The 10,189-nt window shown below is 41.7% G+C and overlaps 3 protein-coding genes across 3 annotated transcripts in view; 1 reads left to right on the forward strand and 2 right to left on the reverse strand.

The window, feature by feature from the left end:
* The window catches only part of BDZ99DRAFT_455087 (WD40 repeat-like protein), a gene marked incomplete at its 3' end in the record, with an annotated part of 4,775 nt that extends 1,817 nt beyond the window's left edge, over window positions 1-2,958 (reverse strand). The window contains exons 1-6 of the mRNA XM_033718425.1: window positions 2,795-2,958; window positions 2,453-2,743; window positions 2,170-2,398; window positions 528-2,077; window positions 188-472; window positions 9-124 (exon numbers count right to left, since the gene is read on the reverse strand). Coding sequence (XP_033569271.1) covers window positions 9-124; window positions 188-472; window positions 528-2,077; window positions 2,170-2,398; window positions 2,453-2,668 — 2,396 coding nt within the window. The 5' untranslated portion in view covers window positions 2,669-2,743; window positions 2,795-2,958. The remainder of the gene's footprint in view (window positions 1-8; window positions 125-187; window positions 473-527; window positions 2,078-2,169; window positions 2,399-2,452; window positions 2,744-2,794) is intronic.
* BDZ99DRAFT_401890 (uncharacterized protein) lies at window positions 2,907-3,552 on the reverse strand (the record flags this gene model as incomplete). Its single annotated transcript, XM_033716258.1, has 2 exons — window positions 2,907-3,144; window positions 3,203-3,552. The coding sequence occupies 2 exons, from the start codon at window positions 3,550-3,552 to the stop codon at window positions 2,907-2,909; spliced, it is 588 nt and encodes a 195-aa protein (XP_033569272.1).
* Window positions 3,553-3,790: 238 nt separating this feature from the next.
* Window positions 3,791-5,143, forward strand: BDZ99DRAFT_428822 (uncharacterized protein). The gene is made up of 2 exons (XM_033717199.1): window positions 3,791-4,014; window positions 4,066-5,143. Exons 1-2 carry the CDS (start codon window positions 3,995-3,997, stop codon window positions 5,045-5,047), a joined length of 1,002 nt encoding a protein of 333 aa, XP_033569273.1. The 5' UTR covers window positions 3,791-3,994; the 3' UTR covers window positions 5,048-5,143.
* Window positions 5,144-10,189: the final 5,046 nt, after the last annotated feature.

A 10,189-nucleotide genomic window follows, 5' to 3' on the forward strand; every position in this document is an offset into this window, starting at 1 on the left:
GCAGGCACGCGCCGCTGTTTACATCCCAGATCTTGACTGTATTGTCATAGGACGCCGACGCTAGCCGTGTTGAGTCGTGAGAGAAGGCCACTGACAGGATTGAATTGCTATGGCCCTTAAGCGTCTGCAGGCACGCGCCGCTGTTTGCATCCCAGATCTTGACTGTTTTGTTATAGGATGCCAACACCAGCCGTGTTAAGTCGTAAGAGAAGGCCGCTGACTCAACCCGTAAGCTATGGCCCTCAAGCGTCTGCAGGCATGCGCCCCATTCGTCTTCTATAGCCGGCTTTATTGTAATCCACCTTGGCTCTTCCTTCTTAAAGAGGCCCCTTATTAGGCTGGAAGCTGGGCTAAAGACAAGTGCAGACGCATATGCCTGCAGAGGACTGTTTTCTATTGCCCACTTGTGATACATGATAAATCGATGTGCATCTTGAACAAGTTTAGTTAATGCACATGCATTTGCTCTTTCCTAGGCTGTGTTAGTATATACTAAATAGAGGTAGCATTTGCAATTTAAGAGCTACCTGGACTAAAGCCCCAAGTTTCGCTATTGAAACTACCCCCTCTGGTATGCTTTTGCACAGGCTAAGAGCCTCGAGCCAGTAAAGGTATTTGTCCCTTATAAATCTGTCGACAATGCCTTCATCTTGCAGGTTGATCCTGTGATTTGCAGACGAGTTGGGATTCCAGTCATGAAGGTGATCTACCCAGTAGATACACGAGTAGCGCGATGCTGCTAAGGGGTCTGGATCTGGCTGTGTAACCTGCTTAGCAGGATATCCTAATGAACCTAGGTTGTACATGTCTCGTTGTAGTGTTTTGGACATGACTTGGAGAGACCTTAAGAAGATTGTGTGGTGGACCTCTTCCCTCCCAGACGGAAAGACTATATTGAATGCCTTTGCGAATAGAAAGTCTTTTGCAGACTGATGTACAAAATAAATAGTATCTTCTTGAACAGTAAGGAACGAGCCACAAAGGCTAATAATCTCCCGTATTGATAGTAGATCGTTGGCCATATTGTCGAGCATCTCGACAAGTGATGTCAGCTCTTTTAGTGTGACGGGTCGGTATACAGTCGAAATTAGGGCAAGTATCTGCTTGCAGAGGTCAACATCTTCTGAGTTGCATGTTTGCTCTATCATTCGCTCGTAAAGACGATCGAGTCCAGGTGGAAACGCGCTTAGTTTAGCAAGGGCCTTCCATCGTGGGATCTTCTCAAGGTTTTGACAGACCAAAGCTACCCAGAGGAAGGTGTCATTCGCATGCAAAGATAGATGGCTCAGTACTGCCTCTCGTGTTTTGTTGTCGTATCCCTTTAGCTCTGCCAGCTGAGATACTTTATGCTGGATAAATATTCCAACAGCTGTGGAAACAGACTCTGCGTTGAGCTCGAGGCATAGCCTCACCTTATGCCCCGCCCTCTCTAGCCGCTCCTCAATGCCAGGCCAGTTGCGGCTGGAGACGATCCACTTAACTCGAGATGACACAGGGGATATCTGGACGATCAAGTATAGCAGTTTGGGTAAATCTACTACGCATTCGTCAAGCGCATCGACAAGTAGGTAGGTATTGTTCAGGTTTGGGTCCTGCAGGATGCTGGTAAAGATCTCAGACAGGGCAGCCCAGGCATTCGTATCCTCAAAGAGCGCTTTTCCTGCGTGGTCGTGCTTCTTTCGTATATGCGAGACGAGCGATGGTTGCTGATTAATAAGCAAGTATAGCAGCCCTCGCAGCACGGCCGTGGCGTTGTTGATTCGCGAATCCGTGGCCTGGCAGAAGAAGTAGGACAGGATATCTGTCTTAGCCATCGACTTCGTGAGCTCATTGACAATGCCGCAAAGCAGCATCGTCTTACCCTTGCCGGGATCGCCCTTAATCCACAGCAGTCTGCTCCGCTGGTCGTCACGCCATTGTTGGAAGTCGGAGTTTTCGAGAATCCAGCAATAAGCGCCCTTTAGCAGTCCGCCTTTAGTGTCTTCAATGCGCTTCTTATCATCACCGGGATCAGTAACGCGCAAGTGTTGGATGCATTCCTTGTCTTCTTTCTTGCTGTCAGGTCCGGGAGATGGCACTACTAAAGTTATTATCTGAAAAGCTTAAATAAATGAGACTGATATATTGTCGCTTGATGTTATAGAAACAATAAGTGCGAATGCTACGTACGGAAACGAGCTTCAACTACGTCTGGAGCATCACGCTCAAATTGTAACAACTTGTCCCGCGCGCTAGTATACCCTCGGTCCCACTTAGCATCAAACTTAACAATCATCGAATGGTCTGCGTCTAGGGGGATCTTGTCCTCTATAGAGTCCGGCAGCTGGAGAAGAGCAGAGTCGGTATCCACAGCCGTAACGAAGCTGCCTGTCCGCTTCCAGCATTTGCTTTCGCTGTCCTGTCACATACTGTCAGCAGGCTGCTATGGTTTAATAGGCTCCTAGGATTATACCCATTCAAGCTGCCTGGTCTGTCCCGTCTCATAGAAACTTACGACCTTTCGGTCCCGGATAAGATTCTTGAAATCCACCAGCTGATCCGCGAGCAAACTAGACTTGGATCGGATCTGCTCCAGCAGCGCGCCTCGCGGATGCTTGTCCTGTCCAGCCAGCATCTTCTGGATATCGTCTACCACTAGGCCCTTATGCGGGATCCCGAACAGAAGCATGCCGTATGTAGCTTTGTAGAGAGACGCTATTGTTGGGTGGTCGTTTTCGTGTGTCTGCACTGCCTTGACCAGGCACTGTGCCGCTGTTTAGCCTCGGGCATACATAAGTCCTAGCAGACGACCTACATGAGCTAGTATAATACCGCCAAAGCTGTGCGCGATAAAGAACAGCGGCCGCTTTCTTAGCTAGCGCGTTAAGCCGTTAGTTTCATATTCCCGCTTTTATGGCAGCATGTTGCTATAGGCCTACCTCCTCTGTGTTCCTAACCTTCTTAAGCTCCTCCATTAGTTCCCGGCTGTAGTCCATAATTGTGTTAATCCCATAGCTCGACAGCTTCGAGTTGTAGCCGTAGATCATTGTGCGGCAGTGTGGCAGGTCCTTGGACACGAAGTCGCGCAGCCACATGCGCCCAAGGTTTCCCTTTCCCCTCCATGAGCCGTATGCGTGTCCGTCAAGGCCCGTGATAGCGATAATACTGCGCAGCAGGTTAGAGACAACAGACATGGTTCCCTTGCAGGGGAAATGATACTTACTCGGCAGTGACTGGCGAGTCTGCCTTTGGCGTGTACAGCTGCGTGAACCCGAAAAAGTGCTGGTCGAAGTTGATGTCCTCGTCGCCCGTCTCAACCTGCCAGTCGCCCAGCGGGTTGTCCTTCAGGTCGGACAGGAATGCAGGCACTCCGCCGTGGAACTCGACCAGCGCAACTTTTTCCTTATTGTCGTAGCAAGAGCGCACAATAGCCGCGTGAAAAGTTGGCTTCGATTGCTCATCCTCTGCTAGGTTGTCGATGGCAGCCTTCAGCCACGTAGCCAGCTCGTCGTCGGGCTGCGAGGCTGGCAGGCCTGTGACGCGGAAGACGGGGCCCTTCCTCCTAGCGGCCATGCCGGTGAGGGGGTCTAGGTGTGAACAATCAAGTCGGTGAGCGGAAGGTCAGTTGCATTATGGAGCTGGAGGCGGCGGACGCGGCTATGCTGGTCTGTAGGCAAGGCTGAGCGCAGGATTAGCCGTGGGCAGCGTTGAGGCCTGGCCGCTTATCTATCGATAGCGACCGCACGTGCCATAGAATTCCAGCATTGGCCCGTGCTGCCAACGAGACCACCTGTTTCCCATCTCCATTATCCAGTGTGTCGGCGCCCGATACATCGGAACTTAATATATCTACGAAGCAGTATTATCTCGCGTATACCATACAACCAGGGCCAACCGCTTTGCCATTCGTCTTCGTTTGTTATATTTGACAAAACACCTGGCTAAGGCTCCTCTTCAAATGGTCAAACACATCCGTGTTTTTGACCCAATACTGTTTGCTGCTAAGTAATCCGCAATGGATAGAGGGACACGAAAGTCAGTAAAGCAAGGGAGCATGTAATCAGCTTAGACTAACACTCATACTAGTGATTCATCTGCGAAAAAGCTTACACCACTGGTATCGAAAACCAACCCGCTTGACCCCGCCGCTTCAACATTGCACAACCGTAGAGCCTTGTATCCCGCAATAACCTTTAAAGGGGGCAAAGTGTTGCGACCAAATAGAGAGCCATGGACTTCTCTAGCCCTCGAGTTGAAGACACCAAGACTCAATGATATTCATCAGCACCTTTGGCTTGCAGGCCTCCCGGCTGCTGCACGGCCTTTGCACAGGCAAAAGCTGCTAGGACGCAACATCCTAGTTACTGAAGATCCAGATGAGCATCTTGTATGGTTTGAATTGGATATTTTCATCAAACCTTTGCCCGATTTCCTTCTTGACTGGAATTTCTGGAACGACAGTTTATGCCTGGATCAAGGGTTGCATGAAGCCGCATGCGGCTTGCTATTGTCCTATGCATGGCTTGTACGGCACAAAAGCGACCTCGATATCGCAAAAGAATTAGGTCTGTTATCGAAGAATATGGAATGGTCTAAGTGGGTTGAGTTCATAGATACCTTTCTGGACAACATCAACTGCGAGACCATGAGCGACGTCAACAAACGGTATAAATATGGAGAACTGCGATTAAGTCGGCTTAATGCTATATACAGGCTTGCTCCACCTACGTATTCTCTTCGTAATCTTGTTCGAGGATATCAAAGCGGATCGACCTGGTACAGAGCCTTCTTTGAGCGCCACTTTAAATGGATACTGGCGGGTTTTGCTATTGTCTCTGTCCTCCTGTCGGCGCTACAGGTGGGCCTTGCAACCTCGATGTTACAAAGCAATGGATCATTCCAAAGTGCCTCATACGGATTTACTATAGCCTACTTAGTAGCCGTGGTGACGAGTGTGATTGTGGTCTTTTTGGTATGGCTGGGGTTGTTTTGTTATCACTTGTTAGTTACTTGGCGGAATGACAGAGCGGTAAACTGTAGGAGGCTGGCTGGAGTGTCCTTTCCATAATCAAATTCTCGAAATTTTAGCTAGTATACTGGTATTCTAGGTAGCTTGTGTAGTGATATTTTCTATCAGGTGACGAGCCAACGTGCGAGCCATAAGGCTCGTACGGGCGCCCACGGGGCGATGGCCGGCACCTGGCAGTGCAACTAGTATTTATATTATTCTACACAGCTCGATTGGCGTTCCGCCAATCACTCGCTTACCTTTTAGTTTGTGCTGGCGCAGTGGTGTAGAGCTTCGCCCTCACATTTTCCCCCTTCTTATTTTCTTTTTAGTCTCTATTTCATAGAGAGGGCCGGGGATTAACCTGCATGTTCTAATAGGGCCAGTGATCTTATTAGACTGGAGAATTTTGGAGGTAGAGTGGAGTAGAGTAGAGCGCTAAACTGTATTAGGCTAGGGTTAAACCTTAATAAGAAACCACTAGGCCGAAAACACTTTCCAGTGGAATAGATTAGACCCCTCGCTCCACTCCACTCCAATCTAATAAGATCACTAAATAGGGGCAGCATATGTTCTAGGTATATTTGGAGGGAGACCTTGCGCCAGTACCTGGCTGGCTCGGTCTATATTATAGCGATAGAGGCACGAATAAGAAAAGCACGATAGACAGGCGGCAACAGACATGTAACAACAATAAACGGCCAAAAATAGCTAGCATATAACCGTCTATAGATGTTTCTAAAAGAGCGCTATATATTAAGTTAGTTAGGCATAGCGTAGAATATAATACAACTAACTGGATATCTAATACCGCGCTAAACGCTTATGCCAAAATACGTTGCGTACCCCCTTACGCGGATAAATCCGGAATATATCCTTCTAAGAGCTTAGTACTCTTAAAATTTAAATATATCTTTTTTTAACCTAAAACTATTAATTTAGTGCTCCGAATTTTAGAAATTTATAGATAGTTGTGGTGTAGCAGGGATACAGCGCTAATATAGTTCTAAATACTCTAAAAAAACGACTAATAGTATAATTAAAGCGATGTATTTTTTTGGCTGTATACTAATTTCCTAGGCAGAAATAGCTAAAAAATTACAATACACTAATTATAACTCGATAGAATCGCGAGGGGGAGAGTAAAATATCTAAGTAATATATTTCGTGCGGTATAGGGGGTTATGCGCTATATAAGGGGGGACGTTAGATACTCTAAAAGGAATAATTAGCGGTATAATTAAAAGTATTATATTTTTTTTTTGGCTGTATACTAGGGATAAATATATAAAGAAAATAGTGTACTAATTATAACTTAATAGAATCGCGAGGAAAAGTTAATATACCTAAATATAAGGGAAAAGTGCACAGCAGGGAGCTTATAGATAGAATTAACGATATTTATATATTAAGAAACAAATCCTTAAGGAATTATAATATATAGCCTAGGGCTATATATACCCCGGCCTAAGCGAGCACGTGACTTGCAGAGGCCTAGCAGGCTATACGCCTGCGCAGGTAAGCTGTATAAATTAGAAAGGATATATCTATATCCTATTTAGTAGCTATATACTATAGGTGCTCCGGTTACCTTATACTATATAAAAGATTTATTCCGGTATAAAGGGCTTTCTACTACCTAGAAGGGGCTTTACTATCTAAAGTGCTTAATTCGGGTAGAATATACTAGATTTCCATCGGATATAGCCTATATACACCTACTTCCAGGCCTGTTCTATACTATAGGTATCGCAAGTAGCTTTAGTTAGCTAAGATTCGGAATTTAAAACTTCTATTAAGCTATCTAAAAGTAGTCCTTTATTATATAGGAATTATTAACTGCATAATAATTACTATTACTATACTAATTAAATTTAGAGATACTAATTATTAACTACTGCCTTTAAATAATAGTATATTTATTATTAGGGTAGGTCCGGCAGTGCTTAAAGTATATCCAGTGGCGTTTCTTATTATTAAAGGGTGTAAACCGGCCGAATAGCAAGATAGGTTATATTATATACTGGCGACGCTAAAACCAAACGGCGTATAGGTAACATGTATAAAAGTTAAGGATTTAACAGCATATCCGGTAATTATTTTATACTTTGCGGTGGTAAGGCTTAGTATTCCTAATCCTATTAAGCCACTAAATTTAAGATAGATTATTGCTTTTAGTTAACTAAAAGAAGGCATACTAGAAGTTGCTAGGGTAGGATTTTTCTTATTAAGCTATAAGTCTGCTATAATAGTCCTACTTACTAAAATAACGCAGAGGTATATAGGTTTAAAGATATATATATTAGTCTAATATATCTTTATATAATACTAGGTCCGCATCTAAAGAAGAAAATATAGAAGTAATAGAGCTATCTAGCAGCTAAACGCTAGAAGACCGGAAAAGGGTTTTTTTTAAAGCCTAAATAGGATATAAAGATCTAAATACCTATTCCGGCTCTTAATAGAAGATATAAATCGGATACTTCTAAAGTGTAATTAATACTTAAGACCTTCTTTATAAGCAATTAAATAGCAAGCTATATTTTAGAACCTTTTATTAGTAACTTTATAGTCTAACGCAATAGTATAAACTAGTTAATATAGCCACGCAACTTCTTTCCCTTTCCCCTAAACCTATAGAGAGGTATAAAAAGCAGGAACCTTATAGTAGTACTAGTTTATTAGCCGGTGGCAATGCTAGCTTACTAGCTAGTAATACCAACTTATTAGCCGGCGGTAATACCGATTTATTAGCTGGCAATAGTACCGCTTTGCATGTAGAAGCTCTTATAAAGGAAATACTTAATATAGAAGATTAGGAGCCTTAGAAGATGCTTAGATTTAAGGATTAAAATTAAGATAAATAGATTATAATCTTAAGTAATTAAGCTTATATAGTTTTAGAGGGTAAAGGTAATAATATAGTAAAAGCTTTTAATAGTAAGTATAGCAACTTTGCAATAATTACAGACTAACTATTATTTAGAGCTTTTTAAGGCTGCACAGGCTATAGGTATAAATTATAAGATAGTATAGTTCTTTAAGCTAGTAAAAAGTATTATTAAAATAGATAACCTAAAAAGACTTCTTAGAGTTAAAGACGGAGATAATAGTTCGATAAAGCGTGAGAAATATATCTGTTAAGCCTATGCTATTATTAGCGTAATAGATATAAGGTGGGATAAAGTTCTTAATAGTAAGTAAAGCACTTGTTTTTATAACTTCTGCGTACTAACTATTATTAAGAACTTAATAAAGCTGCGAACGCCGAAGGCGTAGACTAGAAGTCTATTAACAATATCGACACTTTTTTAGGCGAGTTAGTAAAGGAGCTCCTCCGAGGAGAGCTTAATAATATAATAGAGACTAATAAAATTAACCTCCCTTCTTCTTCTGCGAAGATTATAGAGTTGTTAAAAGGCGCGATTCTATATATTAGAGACCTTATTAAAAACCCTAGTAATAGTTATCCTAAAGTATTTCTTCGGCTTATTAACAAGGATATTAATAAGGAAATAAAAAAGAAAATTAAGGAAATAATAGATAAAACAATAGATAGAACTAAAAGAAATATAATAGATAATTAATATAAAATTAATTATACCCGAATAAGAGATTGTATAAAGCGAGGCAAACCCTATATAAACCGCGCGAAAACTAATCCAGCTAATTAAAATACACTACTTTAGGCTTAAATAATATAAAATAGTCTAAATATAGAGGCTAAGTAAAAGCATTACCCTTAGAGATTTAATCTCTACCTTAAGCTTATAAAACTAAAGGGGTATAAAGTATAACTAAGCGAGAGCACCTAGTAAAGCTAAGCTAGACCTTTACTCCCGGGATTCTATAGCTATACTCTACTGCCTGGATATAAACTCTATAAAACTATAAATAGAAATCCTTCTAGTATTTTTAAATGCGGAAAAAATAGTAGAGGGATAACTTACTAATTCCTGCTTAAAAAAAAGTCTAGCAACAGCAGACGTGTTTTTAACTTAGTAGCAGCTAGTTTATTTAGCAAAGGAGCCGCAGTAAAATATAAGGCCGAGCCCAACGCTGTAGTATATAAGAAGGGTACTACTAATAACTTAGAGGGTAAAAAAGTCTCGGATATATAAATTAGTTAGGTAGGCTTTATTCTAAGAGATTAAAGTAGAAAACCTAAAGGCGGGTGGATATGCCCTCCCCGGACGTTAGTAGCAGTTAATTTTAACAGAAATCCCGAAAATATGTAAATATACTCTAGGTTAACGCTTTAGGCAAAATTTACCAAGAAAGAAATTAATAGGCAAATTCAAGACTACTACCGGCAAGCGGGATATAACGCCTTATAGAAAAAAAGATCTTTAAAAGTCTATATTAATAATAAAGAGGATAAAGAGGATAAAGGGTATATATCTCTAGGATATAAAGATACTAAGGTTGAAAGTATTGCTTCTAAAGCTAAAAAGGAGGGTAGTTAGCAGAGTAGTATAGAGGCTAAGGAGAAATATTTAATAACGGAGTTAGCTATACTTTATACTCGGTTCCGGAAATTAGGATAATAGAAGATATTAAAGCTATATTAATTATTTCTTACCTTCTTCTACTTCTATTTCAACACTTATTTTTCTAATATTTATTTAGTACTATAGACCCTTACGTTCTATTTTCCGCACAGTTATTCGTTATATTTCGCCTAGATCTTAACACTTATTTATTTCCTTTATTTTAATATTTCCTTTCCTCTGCTCTAAAGATTGTTCTCTTTAAATTAATTCTTTGCTTTAGCTCTTTAATTATTCGCTTAATACATGTTATATATTTCCTTATTTAGTAGTCTTTAGTATTAATACTCTAAAATAAACTGTATAAAGTACTTAATTATATGCACCCTAGTTATATTATCCTAACTTTTCTATCCAAATATATTCTTACCTTATATAAGGACTCGATAGGTAAACAGCAATTAGAAAGGGTTGCATTGCTACGCTATAGAAGTTGTAATATAAAGCGTGGTGTAGCGGCTGTCACGGTATTGATTATGGCCTCCCTCTAAGCATCAATCCCCTGACACCTTGTTGCCGCATACGTGCGCACGCGTGCGCCACGCGCCTGCCACCTGATTCCCGATTCTGTTAGGGCCACGCGCTATGTGCGAGCCCCTTTTCTCGTCCTGTATATAGCCTGGCTCCCGTCCCTAATTCAATTCGGCATCTT

Source organism: Mytilinidion resinicola (assembly GCF_010093595.1).
Source record: "Mytilinidion resinicola strain CBS 304.34 unplaced genomic scaffold BDZ99scaffold_33, whole genome shotgun sequence".
In the NCBI taxonomy this organism is placed as follows: Eukaryota; Fungi; Ascomycota; class Dothideomycetes; order Mytilinidiales; family Mytilinidiaceae; genus Mytilinidion; species Mytilinidion resinicola.